This window comes from Ursus americanus, chromosome 32, assembly GCF_024610735.1.
Source record: "Ursus americanus isolate L20-20 chromosome 32, mUrsAme1.1.p, whole genome shotgun sequence".
Taxonomy (NCBI): Eukaryota; Metazoa; Chordata; class Mammalia; order Carnivora; family Ursidae; genus Ursus; species Ursus americanus.
Window position 1 is genome coordinate 33691106 of NC_142158.1, and position 18821 is coordinate 33709926.

The 18821-nt window shown below is 38.4% G+C and overlaps 1 protein-coding gene across 1 annotated transcript in view; it reads left to right on the plus strand.

Moving 5' to 3' along the window:
• The window catches only part of DNAH8 (dynein axonemal heavy chain 8), a 377771-nt gene that overhangs the window by 98095 nt on the left and 260855 nt on the right, over positions 1–18821 (plus strand). Inside the window, exons 24-29 of the mRNA XM_045786311.2 lie at positions 4285–4360; positions 5526–5721; positions 11658–11854; positions 12402–12528; positions 14487–14722; positions 16627–16731. Of these exons, the coding sequence (XP_045642267.2) occupies positions 4285–4360; positions 5526–5721; positions 11658–11854; positions 12402–12528; positions 14487–14722; positions 16627–16731 (937 nt within the window). The remainder of the gene's footprint in view (positions 1–4284; positions 4361–5525; positions 5722–11657; positions 11855–12401; positions 12529–14486; positions 14723–16626; positions 16732–18821) is intronic.

Here is an 18821-nt window from a genome sequence, read left to right on the forward strand (position 1 = left end):
ATATTTTCCTTCCTGTATTTCAGTGAAGTAGTTACCCTTAAATTGAGAATACATATATCTTGCTTCAGTTTTAAAAAACTTCCTGTCTATGGTTTTTCAGTTTTCTAGTCTTATCTCTAACTACAAGGGCCTGGCATGCTTTACTCACTGAATTGTATCTACCTCATTATTGCTGCTTGATGTTTTCATTTTACCTTTTTTTTGAACATGAATACTGGCATATTTTATTAAAATCTCCAGATTCTTGTGTATTTCTTGTATCCCACTGGTTCCTTAGGGTGCATGAGGGGTAAACTCACTTATTCTTCATTTTAAGTCTGAAAAATGTCTTTTCTGCTTTCATACTCTCATGACAGTTTGGTTGGATAAAAAATTTTTGTTTGTCTCTCTGCATTTTGAAAGCACTTCATTTTTTTCCTGATTTATATTGTTGCTGATAAGTCTGCAGGAAGTCTAACTGAAGATTATTTTTTATCCTCGATGTTCTATAGTTTTCTTTCCCTGTGTGCATTTGTCTTTACTTAATCCTGCTTTGTTCTCAGTGTGCGCTTTCTATTTGAGGGTGTATAGCGTTTCTTAATCCTGGAAAATCCTCAGCAATTTCCTTTTCAGTTGTTGCTTCTGGGACATTCCTTTCACTCTCTTCTGATGGAACTCCTAGTAGCTGGATGTTGAATAGATTAACCATGTGATTTATTGTTCCAACCAGGACACCCTTTTGAGTGAAGGGACACTATCCAGATGAAGTGTTGGGACAGATTTAACCTGGAACTGTTCTGGGCACACTGGACATGCAGTCATCTCAGTTCTTGGGACTTTGGGGCTGTCCTGCCTGTCTCCTAACCCCTCTGTCGTATGTTTTGTCTTTTTGCCTTTCTGGGCTGCATTATGAGCGGGTATTTCTCTTTCTAGTCTAAAGATGATCTCATCTATTGCATCTTAAATGTTTCAATTAATATTTTTTCCTTATTCTCCAGATACTCTATCATTTCTGCCTTTTTAATTTAGTAATTTATTATTTTGGGAGAAGATAGCCTTCATTGATCTCTTTGAATATTCTCAATATATTTATTTTAGAGTTTGTTATACCTCCGTACATTGATTTTATCCAGAGTGAGTTTTTGTTTCAATTATTAATTCCTTTTGTCCTCTTTCTTACTGTAAGACTTGTTCATGCCCATTAGGGTTTTAGTTTATAGGACCTCTTTGAGTGAGAGGTGTGTGTGTGTGTGTGTGTGTGTGTGTGTGTGTGTGTGTGTTTCTCTCTCCCACCCTGCCTCCCTACCTAGGAGTTTCATTTTTTGTCTCCTATGATCCTGGGAACCTTGAATCCAATACTGCCCCCTGAAGAGATACTGGGGATATGGCAGGTTCGGCCACAGGAGTGGCCTGACTTAATCGCTTCCTAGGGGATGCTGTGGATTTGTTTTGTCACCCCAGGGCCACATCTGCTGGAGATGTTGTAGCTGCAGCCAGTAGGTTGATGGACTATATTTTGTGTTTGCTTTGCCTCTTTACAAGTGGAGGAGAATCACCTTAGTTTTCGACTTCGGGTAGCAAGCTGGGCCGAGGTCCTATCTCACTTGGAGTGCTTTCAGTGCCCTAGAGTCCTCAGGAGCCAACCTTCTACTGTCACTGCCTAATTCCCAACCACACCTGTGTTCCTGACCCATTTCTGATTCATGCAGGTGCTAACCTGGTATTCGAGCATGCTCATGTCCTTTATATTCCATCCATGTTTGTTACATATTTGGCACAAAGAGGTGTTTTTGAAGTCTGAACTCGCTGTGCCATGTTGGCTTGTAAGTCCTGCATATTTAAGTAATTTCGGAAGAAATATGCATGAGCATAACACTTCAACATCCTCCTTTGTCTAAAATGTCTTTTTCTTACCCTCACACAAGAATGCTAGTTTGGTCGACTTGAATCATAATTTCTTTCTCTCACACTCTACAAATACTGTTCCATTGGCTTCTTTTCTTTCCACTTTCAGACAAGGGTTCTGCTGTTAAGTCAGTTTTCTAAGTAACAGCCTGTTGTTTGGATGCTTACAGGATTTACCCTTTTACTCTGGAAATTCACAAATTTTATGTTTAAGTGTAGGTGATTTTTCCCATGAAGCCTGTCAGGTACACAGAGAATCTTTTGAAGATGATAAAGCAGGTCTCTTCTTAAGATTAGAGAAGGCTGTGCTTTAATTGACCATATGTAGGTTTCATGTGCTGGACTGAGGCAGGAAAGCGTCTCTGAGCTGAGTGACCCTCTAAGTTACTCAACCTCTCCCTGCCTTGGTTTCCTCATTTGCAAAATGCAAAAAATAATCACAGGATCTGTCTCACATAGTTAATGTGAGCATGAAATGTGTGTTAATTCATGGAAAGTGCTTGGAAGAGTGCCTGGCATACACAAAGCATTCAATAAATATTACTTTTCTTTATGTTTTTTCTTACCTTTTCTTTAAGTAGTATGTGTCTCTTTGTATTCTGCCCCTGAAATTTTGGAGAATGCTTTAAGCTCTAGGTTGTCAAATAAGTTACTCAATGATCCAGTGTGCTGTTCACTGCCTCTGTCGTGTCAGCTCTTTGTGCTTCGTAAAACTCTTTCTTGTTCTGGGATTGTGCCCTTTTAAATACAGTTTACATTTGTCTTATTGTTGCATCTTGGATTTCACAATAAGACTATGAATTAGAGGTTTTCCCCCTCTATTTGCTTGCTCTTGGTTCAAAGAATTCCTTGCAATAATGTGTTTATCTATGGTCCTGTGTCCTAAAGTTGGGTCTTCACGTTGAACTGGGGAGGCTTTGTGTTTATGATTCTCACCGCCCCCCCATCTGCTTGCATATAAACGGAGGTGTAGTTTTTAAGTAATTTTCCAGCACGTGAAACCTACATATGGTCAATTAAAGCACAGCTCCTCTCTAATATTAAGAAGAGACCTGTTTTATCATCTTCAAAAGATTGTCTGTGTACCCGACAGGATATTATTATTATTATTATTATTATTATTATTATTATTATGTTCAATTAGCCTACCTGACAGGATTCATGGGAAAAATCACCTACACCTAAACATAAAATTTGTGAATTTCCAGAATAAAAGGGTAAATCCTGTAGGCATCCAAACAACAGGCTGTTACTTAGAAAACTGGCTTAACAGCAGAACCGTTGTCTGAAAGTGGAAAGAAAAGAAGCCAATGAAACAGTATCTGTAGAGTGTGAGAGAAAGACATTGTGATTCAGGCCGACAGCATTTCTTGCTATGGAGAAACATAAAACATTTATTAGAATTTTGTTTGGGACGGGGACAGAGGTCAAGGCAGAGGGAGATAAGCCAACTAATTTGTAGCTCTGGTAGGTGTTCCTCATTCCTGTACTCACGTGTCTGTATGTGGGGGCTTGGCCTGGGCATGAATATGTTCTTTAACAAAGCAAGGTTTAGGGGCTCCTGGGTGGCTCAGTTGGTTAAGCGTTGGACTCCTGATTTAGGTTCAGGTCATGATCTCAGCATGGTGAGATTGAGCCCCGCATCGGGCTCCATGCTGGGCGTGGAGTCTGCTTAAGATTCTCTCTCTTCTTCTTCCTCTTCCCTGCCCTTCTCTCTCTAAAACGAAAACGGAAACAAACAAACAAACAAAAAAAACAGTTTTTGGAGGGCTTTGACCAGAAATCTCCTGTGTAATCTTGCAAAATGAATGTATATAAGAAAGTATGTGAAGGTTCATGCTTTTTTGTTGGTGATCTTGTCTGGCATCTGTTACAGGGTGGAAACAGGATGTGCTTTTATTTTTTAATTTTTTTTAAAGATTTTATTTATTTGAGAGAGAGAGCAAGAGAGAGAGAGCATGAGTGAGGTGGAGGGAGCATTGGAGGGGGCAAAGGGAGAGGGACAAGCAAATTCCAGGCTGAGCAAGGAGCCCGACATGGGGCTCAATCCTAGGACCCTGGGATCATAACCTGAGCAGAAGTCAGACACTTAACCGACTGAGCCCCCAGGAGCCCCCAGGATGTGCTTTTAGTAGACATTATTAAATGGTTATTACTGAGAGAGAGCAACATTAAAATACTAGAAAGTGTGCAGGAGACTAATATTTCACTTCTAATAATATTAAAGCATTATGTTTTCTTAGTTTTCTGAAATATATGGTTTCATTATAAGTAACATCCCCCATGTAATTTGGTATTTTGAAAATGGTCTTTATTTTTGGGATCGAAAATGGTAGCAGAACCAAACTTTAATGAAATTTTAGGTTACGTTTTATAAGTTAAATGTGCGTCTTATTCCAGCCACCATGGACAAAGGCGATCAGAAGATGTTATTTCCTTTATAAAGACTGAAGTACATCTTGCGATTCCGAATGTGGTAAGTATAATTAAATATTCAAGTTAATACAATGATATTTTGGTAATTTTTAAAGAAGTACAGCACTACAACTGAACTTTCATTTAGAATAACTGCTTGGTTCTATGTATTCTTTTTTTTTTCTTTTAAAGATTTTATTTATTTATTGGACAGAGAGAGACAAAGTGAGAGGGAACACCAGCAGGGGGAGTGGGAGAGGGAGAAGCAGGCTTTCTGCCAAGCAGGGATCCGGATGCAGGGCTCGATCCCAGGACCCTGGGATCATGACCTGAGCCGAAGGCAGACGCGTAACGACTGAGCCACCCAGGCGCCCCTCTATGTATTCTTTAGCTTCACCAGTATTTAACAAAAATCTGAACATTATTTTTATCTATTATTAAAAATTACTCTGCATAGTTCATGGTGTATTGAAAGTTGGCGTAAGAGATGAGTTAAGCATCTGTTCAGCCATCAGTCAGCAAGTACTCTAAAAATATTCTTGCTTTTTCTTTCTTCAAGTATTAAATTATCTAAATACTCCATCTCAGAAGTCCAGATCCCACCCCCAACATACAACTGTGAGGTAACCAAGAATGGCAGAAGAGAAAGAAAGAAAGGGCCTATGCCCCGAGCACTGGGACCCTTATGCCTTCTCCTGGCACTTATTTCTACCACCGTCCCAGCTTCCCCTTGGCATTTGGAACGAGTGACTGAGGGGCAGTCTTTTGTGGGCCACAGGGTAAGGCCAGGCAGAAACAATCTGTGACTCCTCTACCACCATCAATACTGACACGGTTTAGCCTCCCGGAGGAGAGCTTCTGTGCTTATTTGTCACACATTCCAAAGAACTGAGGCCAGAACCTTGGCAGTATAGTTTCTTCAGTCGCTTTGCTTCCTGGGCTCTAACCCAGGGTCCACAATTTCTGGCTGTATCCAGAAATTTCCCTCACAGGGAAAGGATGACAAGTACTGTGCTTGACCTGTTTAGCCTGCAGGAAATGATAGAATGGGCAAACCTCAGGATAGAGAAAATCCACAGCCTATCCTCCTCTAACAGGCCTCTTCCCAGAGCAGCCTGCCACTGGGCCAGCTGAGGCTTTCCTGCCCAGTGAGGGAGGGGCTGGTGAGAAACTGGGAGGGGTGGTATGTGACGCCAGTACCAGGAGCCTGATTCTTCTGTCCACAGGTAATGATTCCTAGTTTGGATGACATTCAACAAGCCATCAACCGGATGATCCAGCTCACCCTGGAGGTCAGCAGAGGAGTGGCTCACTGGGGGCAACAGCAGACCCGTCACATCAAGACTGCCGTCACCAGTCCCAGCCGTACTGCAACTGATGTGACCCCTGTAAACGCAGCAAAACCGGCTAAGAAGGAAGAGAGTAAGAATGTTAAAACAAATCTCAGATGAATAGGATCTTAGACTCATAACAACTAGCCGATGGTCTTTATGATTCTTCCTGGGTATGACAGCATATAGATTTAAAAAATTTTAATTCCAGCCAAGCTAACATATGGTGTTACATTAGCTTCAGGTGTACAAGATAGTGATTCAACACTTCCATATATTACTCAGTGCTCATCAAGATAAGTGTACTCTTGATCCCCTTCACCTGTCTCCCCCAGCCCCCCCCCCCCACCTCCCCTCTGGTCACCATCTGTTTGCTCTCTATAGTTAAGAGTCTGCTTTTTGGTTTGTCTCTCTTTTTTTTCCCCTTTGTTCATTTGTTTTGTTTTGTAAATTCCACATATGAGTGAAGTCATATGGTATTTGTCTTTCTCTGATGGGCTTATTTCACTTAGCGTTATACTCTCTAGCTCCAGCCATGTTGCTGCAAATGGCAAGATTCCATTCTTTTTCATGGCTAATTATGTTTATTTGTTAAATTTTGCAGTAAAAATTAAAAAAAATGAGTGTTCTCCATCCTCCATCATAAATATCACATACAGACATTTCCCTCTAGAGTTTGGACATAGGTGAACAAGGATTTTATCACTGTTCTACTATCATAATCTAAGATTTGAAGAAAAATTATAGCAAGGCTTAGTACTAATTCTACTTTCAGCATTGTATTTGGTCCAGTGAACTTAGTTTGCTAGAACATGGTACTTAAAAGTTCTGGGTCATGTGTTCCTTGTACATAAAGTACATAGCTGTTCCCTGAAGTAGTTATGAGTGTAATATGGCACTGACCCAAAGTTTGATGGACATTTTGGGGCACTTTTGTATAGAATGCCAAACTATTGATAAGTAAAAATTGCATTAATTTTGGATGTAAATGTGATATGTGTATCTGATTACCACAAGGTAATCATGATTACCATTCTCTCCTTCACCTGGGTGCTGAGTACACTGAAATTATTTTCCTTCTTATTTAATACATTTTATATATGTCATATTCTTCTTTACTGTTTTATATGTGCTGCTGTGTATATGATATATTTTAATCACCCATACACATCCTTCTAGCACACTAGGAATATGAAGGATTTTCTGCTAATGGTATCTGTGGAAAATTTAGAAGCATTTATTTTCCATTAAAATGAAGAATAAAACAAGGAAGACTGCTATCATCACTTCTATTCAATATTTTATTGGAGAAATCGGACAATAAAAAATGAGATAATGAGAAAGGAAGACTAAGATTGTCCTTATTTTAAAGATCATTCATAGGAAATCCAATGCATCTAGAAAAAACTATTAGAACTAATATGTTCAGTAAAGTTTATGTATAAAAGACCAACATACAAAAGTATTTCTATAATGGTCAATAATTCAATTAGAATGTAATAGAATTATATGTCAATTATATCTCAATAAAGCTGGGAAAATTTTAATAGAAAAATGGGTTTTTCAATAGCCACAAAACCATAAGGTACTTAATTAATAAATGTAAAAAATATTTGCATAACATTTTTGGAGAAAATAATTATTATTGAATGGTATAATGGAAGATAGGAATAAATGCACAACATGAAGAATTCAGTTTTTTAAATTAATTTACAGACTCGATACAATTCCAATGAAATCACAACAGAATTTTTTATACAATTTGTTAAATTAATTTTATTTTTTTCTGTAAAATTATATGGAAATGCAAAGAGCCAAAAATAGCTCAAAATATTGGTGAAGGAAAACAAGGTAGAGGGTCCTGTCCTGCCACATAGGAAGGAGTGTTATTAAGCCAGACTAACTTAAAAAAATCTCTTAATGGTCCTAGAATAGACAGATCAATGGCACAGGACAGAGGGTGCAGAAACACTTATATATATGAAAATTAGATATATGACACAGGTAGACTTACTAATCAAGGGGGAAAGATTTTGTAAAGATTTTTATTTATTTACTCATTTGAGAGAAAGACAGAGAGAGCACAAGCAGGGGGAGAGGCAAAGGGAGAGGGAGAAACAGACTCCTCTCTGAGCAGGGAGCCTGACTCGGGGCTTGATCCCAGGATGCTGAGATCATGACCTTAGCCGAAGTCAGACTCTTAACCAACTGAGCCACCCAGGCACCCCTTAAATTAGATTTTAAAAGCATCTTAAATTCATACCCATTATTCTATATTTTATAGCACTGTTAAATACACACACACGCACACACACACACACACACACGCACATACATTCTATAACATTGTTTGAATCAAACATAACATATATTTATGACATTAGGGTAGGGAGAAATTCTTTGGACATACAAAGGTCAAACCATAGAAGAAAATATGTTTAAGTTTGACTTCTTTATATTTAAAAACATTCTTTAAAGGATCCTTAAATTAAAATGACTGTGCTGAAATCCTTAATAAAATGTCAGCAAACTGAATCCAGAAACATATAAAAGGGAGCATCTATTTTGACCAAAAGAGGCTTATCCCAGAAGTAGAAGGTTGGTTTAACATGCTAAAATACACCCTATTAATAGAATAAAGAACAAAATCACATGATCACCTTAGTAGACACAGAAGGGATTTGGCAAAATCCAACTCTCTTTCATCGTAAACATATTCAACAATCTGGGGATAGAACTGAACTTCTTCAACCTCATAAAGGGCAACTATGAAAAACCTATAGTCAACATCCTACTGAATGGTGAAAGAATAAATTATTTCCCCCTAAGATCAGGAACAAGTTAAAAATGCCAACTTTCATCACATCTATACAACATTATACTGGGGACTCAATCTAGTGGATTAAATAAGAAATTAAGGATATACAGACTGGAAAGGAAGAGGCAAAACTGGCTTTATTAATAGATAACATTATCATGTATGCAAAAACATCCTCAGGAATACATACACATGCAAAACTATTAGAATTAATAAATGAGTTCCACAAGTATGCAGGATATAAAGTCAATATACAAAGCTCAATTATATTCCTAAATACTAGGAATGAACAATCTGAAAATGAAATTAAAAAAAACAATTTCATTCACAATAATATCATAAAGAATAAATTTAACAGAAGAAGTGTAAGGCCTGTACACTGGAAGCTACAAAACATTGCTGAAAGATACACCATGTTCATGGATTGGAAGCCTCAGTACTGCTAAAATGGCAGTTCTCCCAAATTAATATATAGATTTAGTGGAATCTCTATCAAAATTCCAGAAAGTGGTTTTGGAGAAATCGAGTTGATCCTAAAATCTGAATAGGGAATAGGAAAATTCAAAGAAACTGTTAATAGCCAGTACAATTTTGAAAAAGGTTAGTAAAGCTGGAGTACTTGCATGACTTGATTTCGAAACATGATATAAAGTTACAGTAAGCAAAGCCGTGCAGTGTTGGCCTAAGGAGAGATGTTTATATCAGTGGGACAGAGAAGGCAATCTAGATATAAACTTTAGAGTCACTTGACTTTCTGAAAGGATACCAAGTCAAAAAATGGGGTAATGGATTGTCTCTTCAACACATGGTGCTGGAAAAATTAGACATACATATGCAAAAAAAAAATGAAGTTGTTCTCTTACCTCACACCATTCAAAGAAATTAATTCAGTCAACTATAGAAGAACTAAAACTATAAAAATTTTAGAAGAGAACATGTAAGAAGTTAGTGATTTGGGGGTTAGACAAAAATTTCTCAGATATGACAGCAAAAACATGATCCATAACAAAGAAAATTGACAAATTGGACTTCAACCAAATTAAAAACTTTTGCTCTTCAAAAGACGCCATTTAAAAAATTAAAAAGGGAAGCCACACATTTGGCGAAAATATTTGCAACTCACACATCTGATATAAAGTACTTGTATTCAAAGTATATAAAGAACTCAAACAATAAGAAGACCATCACCCTCCCCAAGTGGGCAAAAGATGAGTTCAAAGAAGATATATGAATGGCTAAAGAACACATGAAAAGATGCTCAGCATCATTAGTTATTAGGGAAATACAGGTTAAAACCATGATGATATGGTCAGTTAGTTAAGTCAGACAGCACACCTACTGGAATGGATGAAATTAAAAAAAAACAAAACTACAATACTAACTGTTGACACCCTGAAACTCCGATGCATTGCTGAGGGGAATGTATAGAAAGGTACAGCCACTTTGGAACCAGTTTGGCACTTTCTTAAAAAGCTGAGCATACCTTTACCATTTGGCTCAGGAATTCCACTCTTAGGAATTTACCCAAGAGAAAGGAAGTATGCCCATGTAAAGGTGTGACTGTTCACTGCTGCATTATTTGTAATAGCTTCAAACTGCTAGCAACCCAAATGTCCAAAAACTGGTCAATGGACAAACAAAACGAGGTGAAATGCCTCTGTGCAATAAAAGGGATAGAACGACCAGGACCTGCAGCATTAGTTACTTAGTTAATTAAGCCAATACCTTGTAGTTTCTTTTGCTTCAATTTTGATTAAAATTAAGACAAAAGAGCAAATGAGTGACCTGGTCTTAAGAGGAGACTGTGGCAGATTCAACAGGGGTGCCCTTTTAAGTGATGCTTCCCAGCTTCGGCTAATTGGTGCCGTGCAGGAACGTGGGTCCTGTACTACCAGATTAAATCCTTTTATTTTTATTTTTATTTCTTTTTTAAAAATTGTTTGAGAGAGATAAAAAGAGAGAGGAGGGATAGAGAGAGAGTCTTAAGCAGGTTCCATGCCCAGCATGGAGCCTGAGGTAGGGCTCAACTTGGGGCTTGATCTCACAACCCTGAGATCGTGACCTGAGCCAAAATCAAGAATCAGACATAACCAAGTGAGCCCCCAAGCTGCCCTAGATTAAATCTTTTTTTATTTTTTTAAATTTTCTTAAAGATTTTATTTATTTATTTGAGAGAAAGAGAGAGCACAAGCAGGGGGAGCACCAGGCTCCCCGCTGAGGAGGGAGCCTGATATGGGGCTTGATCCCAGGACCCTGGGATCATGACCTGCCAGCTGAAGGCAGACGCTTAACTGACTGAGCCACCCAGGTGCCCCAGATTAAACCTTATTAAAAGAGAATTTAGAAATCTAGAATTCTGCATGAAAGATCATGCTTTTTAATTATTCACAACTGTTGTGAAAAAGCAAGGCATTGTTTGGGCCAAACTATCTGTATAGTCTGTTTGATGGGGAATACTTAAGAATTTTGATCAAGGCAATGACATGACCAGATTTTGGCAAGAGTTGTTTATCGCGTGGTTAACAGTGATTGCATGATCTCGATATACCAGATGTTGAGCTGAAGATGAACATAACGTTGTCTCATTTAATCCTCACAAGTATTTTCATGAAGATTAAAAAACTGGCCTAAGGTTATTTCGGTAATAAATGCGGTGCGTCTCTTTTAACCACCAAGCTGTTCTGTTGAGCAGCAGTGCCAGCTCTTTTGACTTTCCCTTGGAGAACTTATCCGGGGGGGGGGGGGGAGGTTTTCATCAGTGACTTTCCCTTCTCTGAATACAGTTTTCCCACATTAAAGAAATCTAGACCCCAAATCTGACCCAGTGGTTTAGTAAGAGTTAGTGAAGGTATAAGAGAATAGCTCTTACTACTTGGAGGGAGAGTCTTTTAAAAACTACAGTTTGGGGGGCGCCTGGGTGGCACAGCGGTTAAGCGCCTGCCTTCGGCTCAGGGCGTGATCCTGGCGTTACGGGATCGAGCCCCACATCAGGCTCCTCCACTATGAGCCTGCTTCTTCCTCTCCCACTCCCCCTGCTTGTGTTCCCTCTCTCGCTGGCTGTCTCTATCTCTGTCGAATAAATAAATAAAATCTTATAAAAAAAAAACAAAAAAAGCAAAAAAAACTACAGTTTGGGAAAAGTCCATAAATAGTAACATTGATAATATTTAAAGTTGAATATAGAAGTTATATAAAAAATCTGTTTTCAGGATCTTTTGAAGAAATTATTCCTGCAAGGAAACTGAAGAATTTTTATCCAGGGGTAGCAGAGCACAAGGATATTTCCAAGCTGGTTCTCCTCCTTTCTTCCTCTGTGAATTCTCTACGGAAGGCGGCTCACGAGGCCTTGCAGGACTTCCAAAAGTACAAGACGCTCTGGACCGAGGACCGAGACGTGAAAGTGAAGGTGTGTTTCTGCTACCTGAGATGCAGTTTGGGTTTGAGTTGTTTATATCTGACTTGTGCGAGAGGACCAGGAAGGTATCAGTGGTCGTGAGAGGAATTCATGAGCAGAGGTCGGGAACCTGAAAATGCCCAGCACCTAATATATTCGACTTTCTGCAGTTCTCACATTGATTCTCTGAGGCAACTGAGAGGACTGAGACTCAGGCAGATTTCATTTAATCCTATTACATTCCAGACACATTCAGAAGCTGGGTATTCAAGAGTGTGTCACACTTACTTAGATACGGCTGTCCTCCTATTTAGAGACTCAAGGACGCATGAATAACATTATTATTATTATTATTATTATTATTATTATTATTATTATTATCCATGGTAGACTATGACATTCCCTCACATAGCCCCATCTTACAGTCTATTGGCTCATCCCTCTCTTTACTGAGCCACTGGCCTGACATACAAGTGGAAAAGTATATATATAATTTAAAAATTCAGTGTGAGATTTGTACTATCAAAAAGCTAAAGAAAACACTGTTTCCTTACTACAGGAGTTCTTGGCTAACAACCCCTCTCTGACTGAAATCAGATCAGAAATTCTACACTTTGCCACTTTTGAACAGGAGATCGATGAGTTGACGCCTGTTATTGTTGTGGGAGCACTTGAACTGCATACAGGTATTTTAAAAATGTTATGTAAAGTATCTGTATTTTTCACATGAGATGTTGCTTTATTTAGAAAGCAGTTATGAAGCTACTTTGGTAGAATACTGTCAGTATCAAATATATCTGGACCACCAATATTGTTCATATATGGGTTATATATATCTATATATACAATGTGTGTCATATAATATATTATTTTATATTCTTTGCATATAATATTATACCAGGGTGGCTTAATATACTGAATACAATACAATCCCTCAATTGGCAAACAACTAAGCTACAGGTGAAACTCTTTTTTTCAGGTTACAATGAGGAAGGAGTTGTATACATGAGATAGGAATCAAACAATTTGAGGTTTCCTGAGAAGTTAATCCACTTGGGATTAGAGTATCAAAGGATGATGAGACAGCCACTTAATATCTGAAATAAAAATCCCAAGCTGATTTTACTGATTATAAGAGTAAGGGAGAGTGATGCTGGTCAAGCCCAGTGTTCCCCTAGAGCACTCTCATACAGGGTGTCTGGGCAGCACGGGGTTTAAAGGACTGTAGGTGTAAACAGGTTAACATCATCTGTAGAAAGATGTTTAGTCAGGTGAGATTGCTGTTGATTGGTTAGCACTCAGAGGCGGGCTTATTGATATGTTCTTTTTGATTGGTTGACATTCAGATGGGAGGGGCTGATGCTGATTGGGTGGCAAAAGTATGTGACCTGAGAGGTCAGTTGGTCTATGGCTTGGGTTTAAAACTGGGTTATGGTGGCTACTTATTGCCATGGTTACAGTGGTACAGTCTTGTCAGAAGTTGGTGAGAAGATTTTATTCTCAGAAGATACTTGAATGACCTATTTTACATCAACTATCCTCCTTAAGTAGATTTTCACCTCTATCCTTAAGGAGTAAGTGTAACTGTGACTCTAGAATTTGGCTATCAGGGTTACCTGACCTCTTTAACTGCATCCCTTCTGCTGGTGATAATGACATCACTCATCCCATGAACTGCTTTATGTGAGACACTTAGCATACTACCTGGCAAATAGTTGATGTTCAATAAATATGAAATACTGTTACTATTTTTTAAAGATTTATTTGTTTATTTGAGAAAGAGAGAGAACATGGGGGAACCAGGGGAGAGGACCAGAGGGAGAGGGAGAGAGAGAATCTCAAGCAGACTCCCCACTGAAAGTGGAGCCACACATAGGGCTTGATTCCACCACCCTGAGATCATGACCTGAGCTGAAATCAAGAGTTGGCAGCTCAACAGACTGAGCCATCCAGGCACCCCTTAAGTACTGTTATTAAATCTATCAAGAAGGGATTTAATTTGGGAAGAATCACAAATAGTTGAAGGGAATATTTAGTTAGAAATCAGAAACTATACTTCAGGGGCAATAATTCCAAGAACTGTAGACTTCTGAAAAATTAGTTTACCTATTATTATCACAATTACTTAAAATTCCTATTTGTTTGCTCAAAGTGGTTAGCACTGTGATTCCTCATATAAAAACCAATGCTAGCACACTGTGAAAGCTGGCTGGGGGCTTGGTTTTAGAGAGAGGAAACTAAGAAATAGAATAGGCAGCAACAGTTTTAAAAAAGGGGGAAGGTGGGCTGAATGCTTGGGGACTGAGGAAAAGGAGAAGACAGGGTCACGAGGCTCAGACCTCATGAGAGGATCTCTCAGCCTCAACCAATAAGCTGGCTGTATGTTTCCTCACCTCCCTAGTCCTCTCAGTCTAACTGTTGGAAGTTGGTGGGGAGCAGCCATGTTTCAAGCCTGGCAGGGCTTGGAGGTTGAGGGATACCAAGAGAAGAAAACAGGAATGTGTAAGGATTGATAAGAGAGAGTTGACTGGTTAGAGCTGTGATCATCAAATAGGGCGGTGCAGTTAGAAATGCTTAGATTAGACATGAAGTAGTTTCAGAATATCAGTTGTATTCCATTCCGATCTTTCTTCCTTTTCCCCAGAGCCAATGAAATTGGCCTTATCAATTGAGGCTAAGGCATGGAAGATGTTACTCTGTCGATACTTGAATGAAGAATACAAAAAGAAGATGTCAGACATGATAGCATTTATCAATGAATACTTGAAAAAGTTATCCAGACCTATTCGTGATTTAGATGATGTCAGGTTTGCGATGGAAGCCTTATCATCTATCCGTGATAATGAAATTCAAATGGACATGACTTTGGGACCAATTGAAGTAAGAAATGATCACATTTTTCTTTCTTGAAATACTTTTTTTTTTTAAAGAGAGACACACTAAAACATTGATTCTGTTAACATACTTCCTTCATCTGTTTTATGGCACAGTCTGCCAGTTTCTCCTTTCTGATTTGATGTCCTTGGAGGGCTTTTGGCAATTACCAACAGTGAACAGTATACAAAGGAATATTAATATATTCATAATGCTGCACTGGTCTAGACAGTCTTCAGTTTTTTATGCTAGCACCAACATTTTACAGAAATGAATACTTGTGCTCTTTCATGTTGATTCCAACATGCTAGGCAAGTTCTCCAAATATCTTTGGCTTTCCTTTGAAATCACTTATAGGTCTCACTCACAACCAATGGCATACCGAGGGCAGCGTGGTGGGAGCAGTCCACTTAGGCTTAATAGTAAACTGTTGGAACTAACATCAACCAGAGATGTTTTTAGGGTAGAGTACTATATTGGTTTCCTACTCTGGCTATAACAAATTACCATAAACTTAATGGCTTAAAACAACACAAACATATTATTTTATAGTTCTACAGATCATAAGTCCAAAAATGGATTTTATGGGGCTAAAGTCAAGATGTCAGAAGGGCTGTATTCTTTGTGGAGGCTCCAGGAAAGGGTCTATTCCTTGCCTTTTCCAGCTTCTAGAAGCCACCTGCATTCCTTGGCTTACAGCCCCTTCCAGCAATGGTGTCACTCCTGCCCCTGCTTCAGTCTTCACATCTTCTCTGGCTTGACTCTCCTGCCTCCCTCTTTCCCTTATATGGACCTTTGTGATTATGTTGGGTCCACCCAGTTGGTCCAGGATAATCTCCCCACCCCAAGTTTTGCTTTGTTTTGTTTTTAAACATACTCGCATCTGCAAAGTCCCTTTTGCCATGTAAAGTAACGTATTCACAGACTCTGGAGATTAGGATGTGGACAACATTGGAGAGGCCATTATTTTGTCTACCACAAGTATTTCATGACTAATATTTAAATTCCTGGCTCATGGTGATAATAAAAATCAGACTCTGAATTTATTTTATTACCTTTTTTTTTCTTTAAAGAGAGAGAGTGCACTTGTATGAGCAATGGGGGAGGCACAGAAGGCAAGGAAGAGAGAGATTCTTAAACAGGCTCCATGCCCAGTGTGGAGCCAGATGCGGGGCTCAATCTCACAACCCTGCAATCATGACCTGAGGTGAAATCAAGGGTTGGATGCTTTACCCACTGAGTCACTCGGGTGTCCCAGAAACTTTATTCTTCAGCATAAATTCTTTTAGTAAATCCAGTTGCCAATCCATCCCTTTGACCATTCAAGTTTCTTTTCTTCAGAGTATCTCCCACATTGTTGTTTCATTCTGTTCTTATATAGCCAATGCATATTTTAGTAGCGTAATGAGAAGATATTTTGCAGAGTGTTGCACAACATCAAAGAGGAGAGAGAGACAGAAAATGATTCTAGGGATATTTCCTAAGATACTATTTCTTTCTTTCTTCTTTTTTTATGTAGGCTCCATGCCTAGCCGGGAGCCCAGTGTGGGGCTCGAACTCATGACTGTGAGATTAAGACCTGAGCTGAGACCAAGAGTCAGATGCTCAACCAACTGAGCCACCCAGGGGCCCCGACTAAGAGAGTATTTCAGTGTGATCTGCCTGCATCTCCATCAGAATCACCTAGGTGCTTATTAGATTTCAGAGTGTAAGATCTAGAGTCAATGTCTGGGATCAGGGACAATCTAGAGGTGCTTTATATACATGTTTAATTTTGGAACCACTCTTCTGGAATATACTCTCTTCTTCGAAGAATGGGAAGAATAAGAATGTGTTTCTAGAAGGCATCTAAATCATTTGGCATTTGCTTTCCTTGTGACGTTTCTGAAACTCTACTCCCACTTTTTCAGGAAGCCTATGCTATTTTAAACAGATTTGAAGTTGAAGTAACCAAAGAAGAATCAGAAGCAGTCGATACCTTGAGATATTCTTTCAACAAACTGCAGAGCAAAGCTGTAAGTACAAATTTAATTCTTATTTTTTTTATAATCACTATCTCTAAAAAAAAATTCATACATTTTAAAGCTTAAATATATATTATTTTAATAGCTTTATTGAGATGTAATTTACGTACCATACAATTTACCATTTCAAAGCATACAGTTCAGTGATTTTTAGTATGCTTATAGAGTTGCACAATCACCATCATTATCTAATTTTAGAACACTTTCTCTTCCTAAGAAAGACCCCATACCCATTAGCAGCCGTTCCATCTTCTCCTTCTTTCCCTAGCCCCTGGCAACCCTGAGTCTACTTCTCTGTCTCGATGGGTGTGCCTTTTCTGGACATGTAATATAGATGGACTCATACAATATGTAGCCTCGTGTGACTGGCTTCTTTCATTTAGCATAACGTTTTAACGTTTATCTGTGTTGTCCTCTGTACCACTACTTCATTCTCCTAATGGATAATGACGTTGAGCATCTTTTTGGTACTTATTGGCCATTCATCCATCTTGTTTGGAGAAATGTGAATTTAAATCCTTTGCTTTTTAAAAAAATGGGCTGTCTTTTCATTTTTGAGTTGTAAGAGTTCTTTATATATTTTGTATATTTGGATATCCCATATGAAAGGATTTGCAACTATCTTCTCTCTGTGGATTTTCTTTTCAATTTCTTTTTTTTTTCAAGTCTTTATTTGAATTCCATTTAGTTAACATACAGTAAAATATTAGTTTCAGGTGTACAATACAGTGATCCAACACCTCCTTACAACACCTAGTGCTCATCACAACAAGTGCATTCCTTAATCCCCATCACCTGTTTAACCCATCCCCCCATCCACCTCCCCTCCGGTAACCATCAGTTTGTTCTCTATCATTAAGAGTCTGTTTCTTGGTTTGCCTCTCTCTCTCTTTCTCTCTCTCTTGTTTCTCCCTTTGCTTGTTTGTTTTGTTTCTTAAATTCCACATAATGAGTGAAATCTTACGGTTTTTGTCTTGCTCTGACTGACTGATTTTGCTTAGCATGATATATCCATGTTGTTGCAAATGGCAAGATTTCATTCTTTTTTACAGTTGAGTAATATTCCATTATATATATATATCCCACATCAAAATAAAAACCTTCTGCACAGCAAAGGAAACAATCAACAAAACTAAAAGACAACTTTGGGAATGGGAGAAGAGATTTGCAGATGACATATCTGATGAAGGGTTAGCATCCAAAATATATAAAGATCTTATAAAACTCAGCACCCCAAAATGAATTATCCCATTCAAAAATGGTTGGAAGACATGAATAGACATTTGTCCAAAGAAGACAGACAGACGGCCAACACACACATGAAAAGATGCTCAACATCACTCATCATCAGGGAAATGCAAATCACAACTATCATGAGATATCACCTCACACCTGTCAGAATGGCTAAAATCAGCAACACAAGAAATAACAAGTATCGATGAGCATGTGGAGAAAGGAGAACCCTCTTGCACTGTTGGTGGGAATGGAAACTGGTGCGGCCACTGTGGAAGACAGTATGGAGGTTCATCAAAAAGTTAAAAATAGAACTATCCTATGATCCAGCAATGGCACTACTAGATGTCTATCCAAAGAACACAAAAATATTAATTCAAAGGGATACATGCACCCTGATGATTATAGCAACATGATCTACAACAGCCAAATTATGGAAACAGCTCAAGTGTCCATCAACTGATGAATGGATAAAGAAGATGTCTTTTCAGTTTCTTGATGGTGTCTTTCTTTTCTTTTTTTTTCTTTTTTACTGTGTAAAAGACACAACATAAAATTTACCATCTTAATCATTTTTTAAGTGTATAGTTCAGGGGTATTAAAGACATTCACATTGTTGTGTAGACATTACTACTATACATCCCTATAACTCCTTTCATCTTATAAATCTGAAATTCTATGCCTATTAAACAGTAACTCCACATTCTCCCTCCCCACCCCCCAGTCCCTGGTAACCACCATTCTGCTTTCTGTCTCTGAATTTGAAGCACAAACTTTTAAAATTTTGATGAAGTCTAATTTATCTATTTTTTTTTCTTTTGTGGCTTGTGATTTAGTATCATATATAG